Source organism: Pecten maximus, chromosome 8, assembly GCF_902652985.1.
Source record: "Pecten maximus chromosome 8, xPecMax1.1, whole genome shotgun sequence".
Classification (NCBI taxonomy): Eukaryota; Metazoa; Mollusca; class Bivalvia; order Pectinida; family Pectinidae; genus Pecten; species Pecten maximus.
Genome location: NC_047022.1, coordinates 14,564,290 through 14,584,202, shown reverse-complemented (window position 1 = coordinate 14,584,202; position 19,913 = coordinate 14,564,290). Strand labels below are relative to the sequence as shown.

Here is a 19,913-nt window from a genome sequence, read left to right as displayed (position 1 = left end):
CAGGCCCCTGGGGGGTCAGCCCCACCATTTGTACAAATTTGAATCCCCACCCCATAGGGATGCTACCAGTAAAATATGAGCGATATCCATTGCTTAGTTTTAGAGGAGAAGTCGTTTATATCAATTCTGCAAACTGACCCCTTTTGGACCCGCCCCTCAGCCCCCAGGGGGGTCGGCCCCGTCATTTGTACAATTTCAAATTAAATTCCTACCCCAAAGTGATGCTACCAGTAAGATATGAGAGATATCCGTTGCTTGGTTCAGGAGAAGAAGTCAATTATATGAATATAGCCCAACTGACCACATTTGGCCCCGCCCCTCAGGCCCCTGGGGGGGGTCAGCCCCATCATTTGTACAATTTTGAATACCCACCCCATAGGGATGCTACCAGGCAAATATTAGCGATAGCTATTGCTTGGTTTCAGAGAAGAAGTTGTTTATATCAATATAGCCGGATTGACCACATTTGGCCCCGCCCCTCAGGCCGATGGGGGGTCAGCCCCATCATTTGTACACTTTTGAATTCCCACCCCATAATGATGCTACCAGGCAAATATGAGCGATAGCCATTGCTTGGTTTCAGAGAAGATGTTGTTCATATGAATATAGCCGGATTGATCACATTCGTCCCCGCCCCTCAGGCCCCCAGGGGATCAGCCCCATCATTTGTACAATTTTGAATCCCCACCCCATAGGGATGCTACCAGGCAAATATGAGTGACAGCTTTTGTTCGGTTTCAGAGAAGAAGTCGTTTATATTAATATAGCTGGATTGACCACATTCGGCTCCACCACTCAGGCCCCTGGGGGGTCAGCCCCATCATTTGTACAATTTTGAATCCCCATCCCATAATGATGCTACCAGGCAAATATGAGCGATAGCCATTGCTTGGTTTCAGAGAAGAAGTCGCTTATATGAATATAGCCGGATTGATCACATTCGGCCCCGCCCCTCAGGCCCCTGGGGGGTTAGCTCCATCATTTGTACAATTTTGAATCCCAACCCCATAGTGATGCTACCAGGCAAATATGAGCAATAGCTATTGCTTGGTTTCAGAGAAGAAGTCGTTTATATTAATATAGCCGGATTGACCACATTCGGCCCCGCGCCTCAGGCACCTGGAGGGTCAGCCCCATCATTTGTACAATTTTGAATCCCCACCCCATAGTGATGCTACCAGGCAAATATGAGCGATAGCCATTGCTTGGTTTCAGAGAAGAAGTCGTTTATAAATTATATCAATAGCGCCAAATTGACCCCTTTTGGCCCCGCCCCAGAGGCCCCCAGGGGGTCAGCCCTATCATTTGTACAATTTTGAGTCCCCTACCCATAGGGATGCTTCTGACCAAATTTGTTCAAATTCTGATCAGCGGTTATGAAGAAGAAGTCAAATAAGTCAATCGTTGACGGACGGACGGACGACGGACGACAGACGCCACGGTATGGCATAAGCTCGCCTTGGTCCTTCGGACCAGGTGAGCTAAAAATGATTCAAATTGATATAATTTTGTTATCCGTGCTGAAAGGCATTAGTTGTTGATTTATTTCACCAGCAGTTTTAAAATTATATTAACCACCAAAATTAAAACTGTGCCTTTTTTCTTTTTTAAAGATATTTCTTGTTTATTTTCACACTGAATGATCTCGAGCCATACATTTCAAAAGTACAGCTGTATACCATTACTAGTGTGTCACTGTAGTACGATGGTGAATGCTTTCATTTGTTAAAATTCAAGATTGTTTAAAATTTAATATAAACTTGTTTGAATCCTTTATTTAAAACTAAACCAAAGACAAACGAGAGGCAGATGGGCCTTACATGTAACAGTATCCAGATATGTTTTTTAAACATTTCATCACATTTGACCCAAGTGACCTTTAAAGTCAGTCAAGGTTTCATTCCAATATGCTAGAGTCCCAATATTTTGACCCTGGGCCTTTTGGTTATTGACAAGTTATTGTAAGATTTGTTACCCCTGTGACCTTGAAAGTAGGCTTAAGTCATTAATTTGAATAGTTTTGGTAGAGTGTCATCTGAGCATGCCTAGACTGGCCAAATATCATGACCCTGGGTCTCTTGTTTATTCAGAAAAGTTGTTGAAGATTTTAACACATTTGACCCCTTTTGATCTTGAGAGTATATATAGGTCAGGGTCATTCATTTGAATGAATCTGGTAGTCCTCAGGCTACTGGTGGCACTGACTCAATATCATGACCCCTCTTGTTTATTGAGAAAAATTTAAAAACGTACCGTTAAATTGTTAACATGCAGATATTTTTTCTGGAAAGTTAACTTTTCTTAGTGCTCACATACTAGTTCGAATTAATTCAGTCTAGTTAAAAATAAATAAAACTAAACCAATTACTATTTACATTATATACACTAAGTTTACTTAAAAGTCAACCGAATCTGCTGTGATCAAAATACCATCATATCATGCCACTCCCAAATCAAGAGGGAATTGTTTTAAGGAGTCACCAAGTAAAAATATAACTTTGTGTACAAATGAAGTTACCACTTTTGTAAGTATTTATATGATAAGTTATGAAATTATGCTGTATGTTTAACCATAATTTTGATTGTTTAGCTTCCAAAACATTATTTCCAATTATCTGAAGCTATATAAGTTCTACAATATTCATAGTGAAAAATATGTCCAGTTTTCAGTGAAACAACTCTTAGGTTAGGGTGAATAAATAAATTGTTTTGTTTCCACTACAGTACATTCCAGTTAATCGGGTAACGCTTAATCGGGTAAAATTTCAAAAACCAAAACCATTTTCTCTTAAATCATGTTAAAAAAATTTTGTTTAATTGGGTTGGAAAAGGCGTATTTTTCGGTTATTCGAATACAATAATTTGACCAAAAAAAATAGAAATGCTCCGATTTTCACGAAAGTCATCACGTATTTCTTTAAGTTTTAGACATTTATCAACAAATAGGGTAATTTAGATGGTTAAAATGTCAAAAAAAAAACGGTAAAATATTACCTTAAACGATAATGTTATGTCGGGGTTTTGTCATGTTCAGAACTGTGTTGTTAATTCTGCCTCGTGGGGGTTTTCGAATTCCCCAACAGGAAGTCGATTAAGAATTGTGGGTAAAATTAAATGTTATTTTTAGAGTCAGCAGCAGGCCAACGTAATGGGGGTTTAAAAGCATATACTTATACTTCTGGGATGTAAAATCTTCGAAGCTTCAATAGGTTTTGACCTGGGTCTGACATTGCTATTGCTGGCATTTGTATATCATCTTGATTTAGGATATGTTATAATTATAACTGTACTGATAATAATTGCCTACCAATTTTCAACATACAAATATCACATTTCTCACATACCAGGTAATTTTCAAGGTAAGAGAAAGTCCCATACATTCTTTTATGTTTTTTTCATCACACATTATATATAGCTATATTAATTAAAACAGAGATATTCTGGTTCGCATTGATCAATTTTGGCGAGTTTTATGTGTAAAAGGGGATCGTTCAGACAGACAGACAATTTCAATAGTTCAGATCCTATGCCTTTAATTTGTAATCAAATGTACTTTAATATCGGTCAATTTCAGTTTTTTTTCCAAACAATTTGAAGAGAACAAAATCAGGGAAACCTGTTCAGATGAATGGGTAATACTGTATATAATTCATAGCTCTACTGGTATTTCATTATATATAGATCTATATCAATTTAGTTAACATCGCCATAATGTAATATCGAACTTTTTACTTAAATCCTAAATAGCTTGTCAAGAAGTCTGCACTATGTACCAGTGTACAATGGGTGACTGGGCTGATAACATATCCTGGTGACACACCACACCCTGATAAGCTAAGCAGTGATAACCAGGGATACACTGGTGACCACATCACCACAACAACATCACCACTGTTATCAACAACAGTCTGAAAACAGATGGGATCCTGAGCTCACCTTATGGCCATTGGTAGAAATATCTCAACTTCACAGCAGCAACATTGATAAAAAAAAATATTAATTAATATTACTAAATATCCATTAGGTGTCATAGAAACTACTATAAATTCTCTTTTTAATGATTTACATCAATATTCAAAATATTACAGAGGAGCATTAGTCACCCTGATAAAACTACTTCCTGAGGGCTGGAGAAAATTTTACTTTAGCTAATGACTTCCTGTTATTTAAAGTTCCTGTCAAGTTAAATGTGCTGATTTTCAAGATGGCCGTTACATGTTATGATGCATGAAAGCCATCTTACAGGTAAAATTTCAGTGCTAGGATTTTCTAGCACCAAAGAAAAATTATTTGTGAAAGCCCTCAGTTTAACTGATACCACTCCTAGTTAAGATTTTGAAGATGAAGAAGATTATGATTACAGGAGAATTAGCAATGACAAGTTGTTATTTTTTTTTGAGGTGGCAGCTATCTGCTGAGCATTTTGAATGCACAACAAGTCTTAACATTTTGGATGATACAGAAATAACTTTTCACTAATCAGTAGCGAAAGCATTGTCTCAATATAAATATATATCCATTCAGGAGAAGTAGTGATTGCAAGATGTTCAAGGTCACTTTAGCTTAAGCAACAGAGGCTTAAATTTTGGTCTGGATCATACACTATTTATTATCGAAAGACTTGTCTTGATACAACGGTGAACCATCTTTTCCAAGAGAAAATATACATATGATAATAATATTTTAAAGCAGACCACAATTCTCACCATCTTGAATATGACATGATTTGGCTGAGGGTTACAAATGGACCATTCAAAAACCTGGTAGCTCGATCTTCTCTTTATATTTTTTTTCCTTATAAAGTCTTGAATAATCTACAAAATTCGTACAATCTTAAAAGGACCTTTCTTTATTAATAATAATTAATTAAGCTATCATTCATGCATTAATATCAACAGATTTTAATTGCATAGTTTGTAAGTGATTAATTGAAAGAATCAAAATATATATATGCATTGAAAAATGACAGTAGACTGAATATATTTTCGGTTTAATTTATAATCACTGATGATGGCATACATCTCACAACTGATTCCCTGTTACCTTTTCGATTACTTTTAGATTATGAGTGATCATTTGTACCACACTATATTTTTGTACATGTACCTAATTTTTTTTAACTTGGATGGTAATAATTACTGGCCATTACTGTCAAATTGATTTCAGATCCAGATACCATCATACAGCTTGCTACTCAACATGTGCAAAACTGGGAACTTATGACATCAATATTTCTGTCAGAATTCCCTAAACATGTATCTGTGACAGTGTTCATTCATATGTTCTGCTTTAGATATATCTGTCTGTCTGTCTGAAGTTTAGTGTTGATCAGGCCAAAGAAAACTCAGGTTATATGGCCAAACATATCTTGTATATTGTATTAATAATCCATGTCGTTCAACACAATATCATAAATAGTACGTACATAATTTAATATCATTAAAATATATTCACCGTTTACTTTGCCTTTCTATATATGTTTTCCAAAAAGCTACTGTACTATCAAAGAAAAACATTTGACACTTTTGACTCCGCATGTCAATATTTCATACGACATTATATTGTTTATGTTGTAAAAAGTTGATTTTATGTTAAAATGATTAAATCACTTAGCACAGAAGTATATAGAGTAGTATATGGGGTAAATCGACACGCCCTTTTTGACAACTTTTCAAAAGTGTCAAATCATACAACAGTAGCTAAAGTTACACTACCAACTGTGTATACTTTGCACTAGCATGGAGATTTTATATCTTTTAATATCAATGTTGGTTTTCGAGTCAAATCATTGGCTGGCTTTCTATCAGTCACAGGAAAACAAAGAGAACAAAAACAAACCAGTACCCAGTACTGTGCCATACTGCGTGTTTGCGTATCAGACAACTTTACATTAATGTACCTGCTTGACAGATGTAGCATTTGTACTGACTGTAAGCGTGCCACTTCGTTCTTACATAATGATACGTAACTGTGAGAAAAGAACGGGTTTATTTGTACGGCGATAAGATCCGCCGCCCTCGGCTAAGCGGTTTTGCACAGGTGGGTCTGTATTTACCTGAAACAGTTAGGGTGCCAGTCATAATTCAATGCCTCTATGTAAGATTCTTCTTCAATATTCCGGGAACATCCGGCGCAAGTATGGTCCCTTTCTGCAAGAGAAACATAGTATGTGTCAGGAAGATGTCTACCAAATGGTTTATATCAACAATCAGTCTGTTAAATGCACGTAAACACAAAAATACTTGCCTGGGGAAACATCTTCCGACATTCCCTTTTCATTCAAACAATTATTTCTACCTCTGTTCAGAAGAGAGTTCTCTTAACCTCAAGCCAGGACGAGTTACGTCCCTTTTATTTGTTATTTTATATATATATATATATATATACATAGATGTGTATTGACAGACGAGGCTAATACATATAATGCATACATAAGTGTGGTTTGAGGAGGATGAATAATACATACTATTTATTATATCAAATTTCATTGTCATTTCATTCGAACGCACATTTTATTTTATTAAAATTCAATTTTGGAGTTTCATTATATGAATCAGAATGAAATACATACTGTACTACATGCTTAAATATGTAATTGATTATTCAAGTCAGAAACATATAAAACCTAATACATGTTTTTGTTCAAGTACAATAATAAAGGCACATGGTAGAACCTTCATTTATCAGTAGTCGTTAAAACTATTAAACTATTAAAATTATTTTTTATTTAATTTTCGTCACATATAATTGTTGCCATTTGAAGTTTAAATTCAAACAGTTATGGACGTTACGACTGGATATTCTATAATTTTTCCAATTGTGGTTAGTATAAGGGTCTATACGTACTTTAAATTCCATTTATCACAGGACCAAACTTGCCGACCTCTTGGAAACGTTTTAAAACAAATACAATATTGATGTACCTATCATAAACAAGCATGGATTTATCTTATCCCGAATCGTTGTAATGAAACGAGATTCACGGTGAAATACTGTATAAGATACCACATACTTATGTACACTCGTTATCTCGAGCTCTCATTAACTCTAAGACCCTGCTTAATTTGAAAATTAATATTTAGTTACGAAGGTAAAAAAAAAATCTGTGTAAATATATACTTGTTTGCCTATATAACACTCTGATATTTCGATGGATTTCCATATGCCACATTGATAAGAAATAACGTGGTTCGGTTGAACCGTAGTCTTAAAGGACTTTCCGTTATCAGTGCATGGATTCCTCAAACAGCATACCGTTACACCAGAGACGTATATACTATTTAGCATATATAGGTCTCTGGTTACACATTATATTATCACAATTCTGGCTTGTTTAAAAGGCTCAATCTAGGTGAATTTCTAGTACACTCTTATGTCACATCTTATTATTTTTTCTCAAGATTAAACAAATTAGAATTACATACATGTACTCTTTTGCAACTTTACAATTTCCATGTTTTGTAACCCTTTTCTAGCTCGAAATTTCCGTATATATTTTCTGTGATCGATAAGTAATGGAAGGGACACAACTCGTCATGGAATTTATAAATTAAACTGGAAAAAAATATATTTGAAAAGTATAAGAGTTACGGTAGCAGCTTTTCGGTGGGACGTCTAAATGCCTATACTGGCTATAGATAGTGTCTTGGCTATACTTACTCCGACCATTGAAATCGTTTATGCATATTACTGAGAAAGAATTTGTATATGTAGGTGAAAAAGAAAAACATGGTTGTGATGGGTGCTTCCATGGTTAAAATAACCACAAGAAGTAATTACACTAAAAAAAAAAAAAAAAAATTCTTGTTTCTCTGTCACATAAATATTCAGTAACATATGTTGCGCACTCGTTGGACTTCCACTGCAGTGATTTAGGCCTATATCTCTTTTTTCTTATTTGCTATTTCTCTTTATTACATTTTTACCAGTGAAATATCAAAAATAATTCATTCTATAAAAGTGATATCTTTCACTAGTGAAAAATATCACTTTTGCTGATTTGACCAATCAAATTAATGATTAGAAAATACCAAAATAATTGACCAATCAGAAAGCCCGACATATATGTCAGCACCAGGACTGGGGGAACTACTTTTTTTAGGGAACTGTAGGCCTAGTTAGCATACGGGGTAGGTTTTTCGTCGATAAAAAATGTAATAAACAGAATATCTAACAGTGTCTTCAGTAATACCAAATGTATTTCACTCGTGAGGCTAATATTTTGATATTTTTCACTCGTGCTGCGCACTCGTGAAAAATATCAAAATATTAGCCCCACTCGTGAAATATATTTGGTATTACTGAAGACACTGTTAGATATCCTCTATTTATTGCATTTTTGCCAGTGAAATATATAGAGGATATTGAATGGTTTCCCGTTTAATATAACATATATTTCACGAGTATGACAGAATATCGATATTTTCACGAGTGCGAAGCACGAGTGAAAAATATCGAAATATTCTGTCATACGAGTGAAATATATGTTATATTTAACGAGAAACCATTCAATTTTCTTTTTATTGCATTTCATATACTTAAAAACAAAATGAAAACATCGATAATTTATATTGTCAAAAAGTGCGGGAATCAGTAATGACGTCATCTCTTTGTGACGTTACTCCACGTCAACTTGACGGCGCCATTTTGAAAGGACTGATCAGCGCAATTTAAGCGTTTTCTGCTGTTATCGGCGAATCTGTGCATGAATAGCTAACGTCAAGTGAGTATTATGTCAAAAACTAGTCAGAATAGTTCAGAAATACAGCAAAATAACAAATTTATCTATCTCCGCTTCGAGTGGAAAAATCGGCAAGTTTCAACGAGGTGAATACAAAGGTCCGCTCTGATTGGTCAAAAACGGAAAACCTTCTATTTTCACTGCAAAACTTATATTTTCACTGCAAAATCTTATATTTTCACTGCAAAATCTTATATTTTCACTGCTCATCGCTGCAGTGAAAATATAAGTTTTATTAGTTTGATAATTTTCTATATTTCACTGGCAAAAATGCAATAAAGAAATTTATCAAACTAATAAAACTTCATCGCTGCAGTGAAAATATAAGTTTTGCAGTGAAAATATAAGGTTTTCCGGTTTTGACCAATCAGAGCGGACCTTTATATTCACCTCGTTGAAACTTGCCGATTTTTCCAATCGAAGCGGAGATAGATAAATTGGTTATTTTGCTGCATCTTTGAAATATTCTGACCAGTTTTTTTTACTAAATACTCACTTGACGTTAGCTATTCATGCACAGATTCTCCTATAACAGCAGAAAACGCTTACATTGCGCTGATCAGTCCTTTCAAAATGGCGCCGTCAAGTTGACGTGGAGTAACGTCACAAAGAGATGACGTCATTACTGATTCCAGCACTTTTTGACACTCTCAATTTTTCGATGTTTTTAATTTAGTTTTTGAGTTGATGAAATGCAATAAAAAGAAAATGTCGCACTCGTGAAAATATCGATATTCTGTCATACTCGTGAAATATATGTTATATTAAACGGGAAACCATTCAATATCCTCTATTTCTACCACAATACGCTGTATTATTCCACTCTCAAGCCATTGTTTAAATGTGCCGACTGTTGGATATGTATGACCTTCCGGTCTTTTGATTTGTTAAGAATTCGAACTTTGACACGAGCTGCAATCGTTATGGATGTCATCAATAATCGAATGACGTCACATCACCGGGCCCCGGCCGTCACATGTACACTTTATTTGCAAATATACAACCAACGTATTCATGATGTTTTTGTTCAAGAATTGTATAGTGCTTTTTATGTATCCCCCAAATGTTATTTGTATAAACATATTGTGGATTCCTTCTGTACTCAGTTCTATCTAATTAAACCTATCAATCATAGATTTAAGAAGTTATTAAGCCAATTTCGTATGCAATGTCACAGTCTTAATATCGAGTCTGGGCGTTATAATAACATCCCTAGAAATCAGAGGATTTGTACTGTCTGTGATAAAAATGACGTAGAGGATGAAGTACATTTTGTACTTCTCTGTCCGGCATATTCCGAATTAAGGGCGACATACATCAAAAAGTATTTTTATTGTCGACCAAGTGTGTATAAGTATATTGAATTATTCTCGAGTAAAGGTGTTAAAATTTTGAATATGTTGGGTAAGTATTTGTTCGTGCTACAGCGAAAAGAAAAGCCCTGCTTGCAAGTAATTAAATTGATCTTAGTTTGTTGCTATTATTGATTCATCATTTTTCATCAGTGTCACTGTTGCTTCTGTAGCTTGTTATACAGTATGACGTCATCCGTTATGACGTATCGTTACTATGTATGACGTCACGGGTTTGTCATATAATTCAATAAGTTGAAACTGGTGAGTTTACAGTGTATATTGATAACACAATGTAGTTACAACATGTCTTGTACATCTCATTAGTATTGATGGTAATATTGTCCTCCGCCATCTTATGATAATTACGAAAATGTTTGTACTGTTCCCTATATGCTTGTTTTGCATTTGGATGAAATAAAAACTAAACTAATTTGCATAAGCGAACTAAGACTTGGCCATCTTTCCCTTTGATTCAAGCCGATATTACTGTGGTAGAGACAGGTCACAGGACTCGTGATTTTTGGATATGGAATTTATTTCCCACTCATAAGTTATTTTTTAAAAGTTACAAAAGACACTCGCTAAAGCTCGTGTCTTTTATAACTTTTAAAAATTAACTTACTCGTGTGAAATAAATTCCATATCCAACAACCACTTGACGTGTAACCTCTATATATTTTACCAGTTAGATATGATAAACTGGTGAAAACTATGGCAATCAAATTGGAACAATATTAAAACTATAACCAGATATATGTATAGATCTTTATACAAGTCTGTTGCATGTAGACCTTATTTAAAAGACACAGTAAACTTGTCCACGGTGTTTAGTTAAACAACCAGAGATAATGACATAATGAATATGTGTATAATATAAGCAGTCACGGCCACACAATATACGCCATCGTGCAGACTAGATCTCAGACTAGATATTCGCCAATTTTCCAGCACATTGGCTGACTTGCGTGTTGATACCACACTGGTGGACATTTTTGTATACTCAGGCCATGAAGTAAGCGTAGTAACTTGTGTAAGTAAAAGTAAAGTATACGAAATGAAACCTTAGTTACCTTCAAAACACTATATATAGAACAGATTAATAAATTCTTTATAAAGGGGATGCGGGTATGATACCACCAAGAAATGGTAATATAATCGTCGTTATTTTGACGTAGTCACTCTTTCCACAGAGTTTGATACTGTACTAATCATTTCGTCAAATGCTACCTACATGTCAGTATATTTGTATGTCAGCTAAAACACCGACAAAGACTAATAGAATCTTTCCCTGCCTTGTGCGTGACAAAGAAATCTCAACCCGAGGGGGAATTCATGAACATCCAACCCGAGGGTTGAGATTTGTTTGTCCCACTCCCTAGGTAGGGAATGATTATTTTTCTCCCACCACCTTAAATAATTGCATATCAAATCGGTGGTAAACAAATGCACGTTGGTCGGCGCATGAATAACCTCATTTGAAGAAGTACCCATCACAACCCAAAAAAAAATGCATCCAAATATCAATACACAAGAAAATATAGGTCTAAAATTAATTCACAATATTTATTGCATTTTTTCCAGTGAAATATAGAAATTTATCAAACTAAGAGAACTTATATTTTCACTGCAGCTATGAGCAGTGAAAATATAAGATTTTGCAGTGAACATATAAGATTTTGCAGTGAAAATATAAGTTTTCCGTTTTTGACCAATCAGAGCTAACCTTTGTATTCACCTCGTTGAAATTTGCTGATTTTTCCAGTCAAAGCGGAGAAAGATAAATCGGTTAGTTTGCTGTATTTCTGAAATACTCTGACTATTTTTTGACAAAATGCTCACTTGACGTTAGCTATTCATGCACATATTCTCCGATAACAGCAGAAAACGCTAAATTGCGTTGATCAGTCCTTTCAAAATGGTGCCGTCAAGTTGACGTGGAGTAACGTCTCAAAGAGATGACGTCATTACTGATTCCCGAACTTTTTGACACTATTAATTTTCCAATGCTTTCAATTTGGTTTTTTAAGTATATGAAATACAATAAAAAGAAAATTGAATGGTTCCCCGTTTAATATAACATATAATTCACTCGTACGACAGAATATTTCGATATTTTTCACTCGTACTTCGCACTCGTGAAAATATTGATATTCTGTCATACTCGTGAAATATATGTTATATTAAACGGGGAACCATTCAATATCCTCTTTGTTTGTATGAACGTTTTTCATCACGCCATGCATCTACAATGCTCATTGGAATTGTGCGTCAAAATTGCTGACGTTATCATTTATGACCTGTTGTTCAACGTAAAATGATGACGTTACGCTATTGTATGGCGTGCGAGGTCGATTAACCTTTTCCCTAGCAAGCGCCAGGTCTGTATAAATCTTATGATTACTGTCGTATTGAATTTTTGGTCCAATTTACTTTACTGGTTTGTACTATAAAATAAATAGTGTGCCTACATAATGTATGGCATGGATTATCATAGACATTAGACAAGTTTGAACGAAAGGAAAGTCGAATTGTGTACCAAAGTGATTGTTGCCCGAGTCCGCTTAGGTCTACCACAAAACTATTTGTCTTTTTGAAGTATTTAGATATACATGTATATCCCATATATATAAGATTATTTGTATCAATATCTTATAAAATCTCTTTCTGTCTCTCTCTTCCTTCCCCCCTCCAACTCCCCCTCTCTTCCCCTTTCTCTCCGTCTCCCTCCCCTTCTGTCTCTCTCTCTCTCTTTCTCTCTATTTCTTATAAAATTAGATTGTAAATATGTAAATAAAACTACCATCATGTGAATTTTTTCTCAATGTAAAATTGTATCGGGAGAGGGCTTAATATAAGTTGGAAAACTTGTGCCCAATCCCTTTGTAACAAATTGTAAATTACAAATAAAATATGTTTAAATCAAACATAATGTATATCACGCTTTACAAGTAAAACACTGGCAATGCAATATGCAATACAACACATAGATAAGTCTCTATTATATACTTTATTTTCAAATGAGTACAGCGTTTAGTTCATGTGTACTAAGAAGTAAGATCACCCATACAGCAGATCAAATACACATGTTTTTCTCGTATGATATACACAGTTCTGTCTCTGCATAGCAACAGATCGTGAGCGGAAGAGCAGTCTAGACACTATACATAATTAGACTGAACATTTTGGACACGATACAGGTAGTCATACTTTGATGACTTGTCTGACAGTTATGTCCTCAATACTACCGTACAACTAAACGAAAACCCACGAAGGTCACGCCCATGGTAACTGTGTTCATATAACCAACATCCGGGCCACACAACAGTACCGTATTGGTCTTACCACAGGTGTTTTCATCTGGTTGGTACAAGTATTTACAGATAAAATATTAGCCCCTGCTCCTACTTTAACACATGAAGATCGGATGGTGCATCGACTCTGGAACGGTTGTAGGCTATCTATCTTAGAGCTGTTTTAAAACGAACAGTCTGATTGGTCGACAATTTTAGTAAGTATTATTTACAGAGTTGTCGACCAATCAGACTGATCGTTGCAAAACCGCTCTAAAATATATACGGTAGCCTATTTCCGTTCCACAGTCGATACATCGTCGGCTATCACGACCGCTTTTGGTCCATTTTCTCAGCTTTAAATCATTGTCATACGACAAAAGAATCGCATGTGTTGATATTTAAGGATTCTAAACCAAGATATGTTACTGACGTTTGTGTTCATTTGATGTATCAAAAGTGAATCGAAGCTCCATCACCTCTCCCATGTCCACTTCCGACTTTTCAAGAGTGTTTTTTTTCTATAAATACTAACCAGACGCAGGCGCCCGTGGTTTCACCAACACCCGGCTACACAAATGAACGTACCGTGATGGTTTCACCAACATCCGGCTACACAACACTATCACAGAGGCCATGTCATATCTGGGCCGCAAAATAGTACCACCAAAAATATCGCCAATAGTTACAGTAGTGTGTCTCGATATGCGGGTCACACAATAGTATCTACAAGGCTCCACCGGACCACGATATAGTACCACCAAGTCTAGCCCCGGACCTAGATATAGTACCACCAAGCCTAGCCTCGATATAGTTCCACCGAGTCTAGCCCCGATATAGTTCCACCAAGTCTAGCCCCGGACCACGGTATAGTTCCACCAAGTCTAGCCTCGGACCACGATATAGTACCACCAAGTCTAGCCTCGATATAGTACCACCAAGTCTAGCCCCGGGTCACGATATAGTACCACCAAGTCTAGCCCCAGACCACGATATAGTACCACAAAGTCTAGCCCCGGACCACGATATGGAACCACAAAGTCTAGCCCCGGACCACGATATAGTACCACAAAGTCTAGCCCCGGACCACGATATAGTACCACCAAGTCTAGCCCCGGACCACGATATAGTACCACCAAGTCTAGCCCCGGACCACGATATAGTACCACAAAGTCTGGCCCCGGACCACGATATAGTACCACCAAGTCTAGCCTCGACCACGATATAGTACCGCCAAGTCTAACCCCGGACCACGATATAGTACCACCAAATCTAGCCTCGATATAGTTCCACCAAGTCTAGCCTCGGACCACGATATAGTACCGCCAAGTCTAGCCCCGGACTACTATATAGTACCACCAAGTCTAGCCTCAGACCACGATATAGTACCACCAAGTCTAGCCCCGGACCACGATATAGTACCACCAAGTCTAGCCCCGGACCACGATATAGTACCACCAAGTCTAGCCCCGGACCACGATATAGTACCACCAAGTCTAGCCCCGGACCACGATATAGTACCACCAAGTCTAGCCTCGGACCACGATATAGTACCACCAAGTCTAGCCTCGATATAGTACCACCAAGTCTAGCCTCGGATCACGATAAAGTACCACCAAGTCTAGCCCCGGATCACGATATAGTACCACCAAGTCTAGCCCCGGACCACGATAAAGTACCACCAAGTCTAGCCTCGGACCACGATATAGTACCACCAAGTCTAGCCCCGGACCACGATATAGTACCACCAAGTCTAGCCCCGGACCACGATATAGTACCACCAAGTCTAGCCTCGATATAGTACCACCAAGTCTAGCCCCGGACCACGATATAGTACCACAAAGTCTAGCCTCGATATAGTACCACCAAGTCTAGCCTCGGACCACGATATAGTACCACCAAGTCGAGCCTCGGACCACGATATAGTACCACCAAGTCTAGCCTCGGACCACGATATAGTACCACCAAGTCTAGCCTCGGACCACGATATAGAACTAACAATTAAGGTTCACCCATGTTAAAGAGTTTTTCATCAATATCCGGGTCACACGATAGTAAACACGCATTCCTCCCCCGTCACGCCAACTCTATTTTCCCGGGATTACGACACTACCTTCCAGGCCACATGTACCACTACACTGCATCAGTACCGCATTTGCGATATTCACCATATTGTGGTTCCTTTATAAACATCCGGACCACATACACTCACTAGACAGCGTCTTTCACATATCCACCGCACACAACTTTCCCAACCACTTTTGTCATTTACATTCGGGAATCGCAGTGTGCCTCCGAACTCTCAGCTCACAGTCCTACACATCGGTATGTTGGTAATCTATACACTGTCTTTATATGTATGGCTTCAGCGTACAAATTTAATGCGTGTACCAACGTTCTAATATGAAACATTTAAAATCAATGCATACTAAAATAAAAACATACATATGTATGGCTTCAGCGTACAAATTTAATGCGTGTACAAACGTTCTAATATGAAACATTTAAAATCAATACATAATCAAATAAAAACACTGATAAAGAATTGAGCAAAACAACAAAACAATAAAAAACAACAACAAAAACAACAAAAAACAGAACAAATGCAAAATGGATTTTGTGAGTAATTAACATCAGTCCTCCTTTCTATAAAAATAATTTATATTGATCACAGAATTCGTCAACCCGTATCACATCACAGACCCCTTTGCAAGGAATGGCCTCAACATATTAACTACAGCAACATTGTAACATTTCCTAATATGTACGTGGTTAAAAAAAACATACTAACCACAACGCATGATTTATTAAGAGATTGCACAACAAATTGCACTTAAACATATGTTCAGGCCTGTGTAACTGTAATATCTCACACTAGCTATAGGTCTTGTGATAAATATTTATTGTACATAATCATGAATATGTATTAATGTAAGAAGTATTTATCTATTGTTTGGTATTGAATTCCATGTAAGGATGGGTCTACGCAAATTACCTCCCTTGTCTAAATATTTAATAAGCAGTAGCGGGTTTATATGGTCACATGTGTAAGTAAATTCCCCAGCCCCGCTACATGATTACCTTTTCACAAGTCGGTACACAAGATATACATGCCCGAAGATTTTTATTTAAATCTAAAAGTTACTGAAAGGAAATTTGAATCATAAATGTATTATCATATATACTTATTCAAATCAATTTGAAAATAGTTTTCTGTTAATCCAAACAATTGGATTGTTGGTCTACTTTTGCCACGATCTCAATTTTGTTCAATATTTAAAGCGGGGCGATTTTAAAGAATATTAAAGCTTGCAATTAAATTGTAATAAATTCATATACAAGTGTATACCGTTATCAGAATACCGTCGTGACCTGAACAATCATCTAATGACTAGACGTATCATCGTGGTGTCAGATTTATTGATAAGTTCTTTGTTGTTGAAACCATTTTGACTTTTCAATAAGTTTTCGGGCAATACGCTGTCAAAAATACCTATATACATCTATATTTAAAAAAAAACATTGCACAAGAATATATTAGAATTTATAGATATGAGGAGGAATGACAATTGGCATTAATCAACACCTATACACACAATATTTGTATTTACAAGCATTATTCACACAGAGACAGTTACTGAAGAATTTCCAAACGGTTGGCGATTTTCTTCAATAAAGATACGCACACTTTTGTTGTAAAAAGAAAACATTAGTGAATTGTCAATATACAATATCTTCAATGTAGTCCATAGATGTTCACTTCACATGAAAGAAAGTCAATATAGGTTAAGTCCTTTAAATAAAAAAAAAATGCCAATATATACAAAGTATGTTTTGTCTCCAATGAGAACACACATCACTATATACTAATGCCCAATGTTTATATACATACGCCCACAGAACGTCTGCACGTGTACACACGTGTACATTGTTGCCATGCGCCCATTGAATGGCGGGGCGTTCACTCTTGTGATCACACATCCTGACGAAGCTCTGGAATGGAGTAACTTTTGGCGACGATGGCTATGTGGAGTATCATAGCATTGGATCGTTACGCTTCATTTCCTAAAAGTGACAAAAGAAAATGTTGTAGTAATTATCGTTTGGCAATGATCAGTCAGTTCAATACTACGGAATAGTATACAGAATATCAGTTTGATGATAAATGTCTCATCGAGGTTTCCAGAAGTATAACTTTTCACAGCGACAATGTGGATACATTTGATATACTAAAAAAGTATTCAGAAAGAAACTTCGGATACAATTTGTTTAAGGTACGTATGTGTAGAAACATAAAATCAAGTTTTACCATACTTTTCTGTAATATAAATTGTCCTGTAAGGTAAAATTGATATTTGATTATCATCATCTGATATTTGTACATTTTTAAAAATTGATATGTACCAAAACCATGTTTTTTTTTATCTATGTTTGTTCTAAAACATTTATTATTTGAAATATGTAAGATATATATAGAAATGAAAAAAACAGAAACAAACAAACAAAACAGTAAGGTGTTTAAGAATGGCTAATTTTCTATTGAAGAACAAACAAACAAACAAATAGCTATTTTAATTAAGGTAATTGAATGATACAAAATATACATTACCCATTATCCATTGACACGTGACAACTGTTTATATTGTACAGATATATTATTCGATATCGCGATATTGCCACGTGCATATAATCCTAATTCATCCGTTTTGTGTCAGAGATCTTTGCAAACTTTGTATGAATTTTATATTTAAATGCAAATACATTATCTATTAAAATTAACGAAATAGAGTCCTAGAATATCCTAAGTACAATTTGAACGCTCAGTGTCGGGCGATCGTCCATTGGACCTTCCGCCTGAATGAGTGTATAGGCAAATATATATATATAGGCTCCGTTCGCTCCTGCCGTACCTGTTCAGCATTGCACCCTGCTGACCTGTAAAAGTGCCAGATAAAGGCCAATATTTTGACCGTTGTCCAACACATCCGTCCAACACTGTCCACATGGTAAAGGTATTCACGCAATGCTCTCCTTCTCAAGTAGAACTCCTCCATTTCATCTCCTATCGCCCTACAGCACCTTCCGACCAGTTGTGCGTCATTTAATTCCTCACCGTCCATTGTTTTCCCCACCACAAGAAATCTTTTTTTACGCGCAAAATAAATACTATAAACAAAACATCACCATTAAAGATAATTGTCTGTGGTAGAGATTCGTCCGTCTTTCACTTTTCTAACCTTTTGTGAAATAAAATGCTCCTGTATATTTCCCACGAGTAGAAAGTATGTAGAATGCGGTCAATATGCGTTGTTGTTTGTTTTTCTGAGCTATTTATACCATTCAGTCACATGAGAAATCATACCAATAAAATACCGGGACTTCAAATTTTTGCGATATCTATTTTGTGCCATTATATCTAACTCATGCCATTATGAATCCATTTAAAACTTCGTTAAACATTTTTTCTCGTTATCATTATCTCAACATATTACATTTCAAAAGAAAATTACCAAGGCAATCTGCCATATAGGTCATGTGAGATAATATGCAAATACGTGAAGTCACTCGATAAGGAAGCATTCCGATTCTTTAAATATGTTGGAATCATTTTCTGCATTATTAATTTCGGTTGTGATTCAACATACCTCCAAAAGTAATTTGAACACATGTTTAACTGTTGTTTGTCTCAATTTCATTTACGAAAAAATAAAATATTAAAATGGTCGGAGACGAAGTACATCACGATAACAGACGGAATGACACTCGAGCGTTAGTGGATGAGTTACTTCCCCTTATAGTTTGGCACACGACTATCACAGACAGGACGGTATGTGGTACAGCGTTTGTACCGGTTTAATGCTCGCCTCTGGCTCTTATCTACTAATCAGATGTGCACACCTTGTCATCTCTGGTTCTCACGCTCCAGACTACATAATGCCACACGCAATTAACTTATTATAGATTTTAGCTGACTTATATATATATATATATATTTCATTACGAGATGGCTTCCTTGTGTCTATAGAGGATTATTTTTGTATTGATATTTTAATCAGTCCCTTTCAGAAACGGTATAGTTTCCTTTTAAACGTAATGTGCATGTAAAGTTACACAACTCTTTCAATGTTGTCGGAATTTTCTTGGAAATAATGAAATAGCTTGTCAACTTTAACCTTCTATGTGACTTAATTACCCCTCGTGACGTTCAATTAATGATATATTTGACCAGAAACACACCATATGTCCACTAGTACAGTATTACAAGTCATAATGTACTTGATATACGCGATTACACTTAGATTCCAAACGTTCCCAATATATTTAATATTGATATCAAATTGTACTAATGGTACAGTGATACATCCATCTACTACAATATTGTATCGCCCTGATACACTATAGTTTAACTGTTACGGCAACGGATGTTTTGCGTCGTTTCCTGTTCCTGCCTCGCAGGAAAAACAAGCTGAGTGTCAGGTCAACATTGGCGTCAGTTAGAACTTTCACATGGATTTATAAACCACTGCG

The 19,913-nt window shown here is 36.1% G+C and overlaps 1 protein-coding gene across 1 annotated transcript in view; it reads right to left on the bottom strand.

Annotated features, from left to right (window-relative positions):
• The window catches only part of LOC117332542 (LIM domain kinase 1-like), a 32,400-nt gene extending 26,117 nt beyond the window's left edge, over nt 1–6,283 (bottom strand). Inside the window, exons 1-2 of the mRNA XM_033891491.1 lie at nt 6,247–6,283; nt 6,056–6,149 (exon numbers count right to left, since the gene is read on the bottom strand). Of these exons, the coding sequence (XP_033747382.1) occupies nt 6,056–6,149; nt 6,247–6,268 (116 nt within the window). The 5' untranslated portion in view covers nt 6,269–6,283. The remainder of the gene's footprint in view (nt 1–6,055; nt 6,150–6,246) is intronic.
• Nucleotides 6,284–19,913: the final 13,630 nt, after the last annotated feature.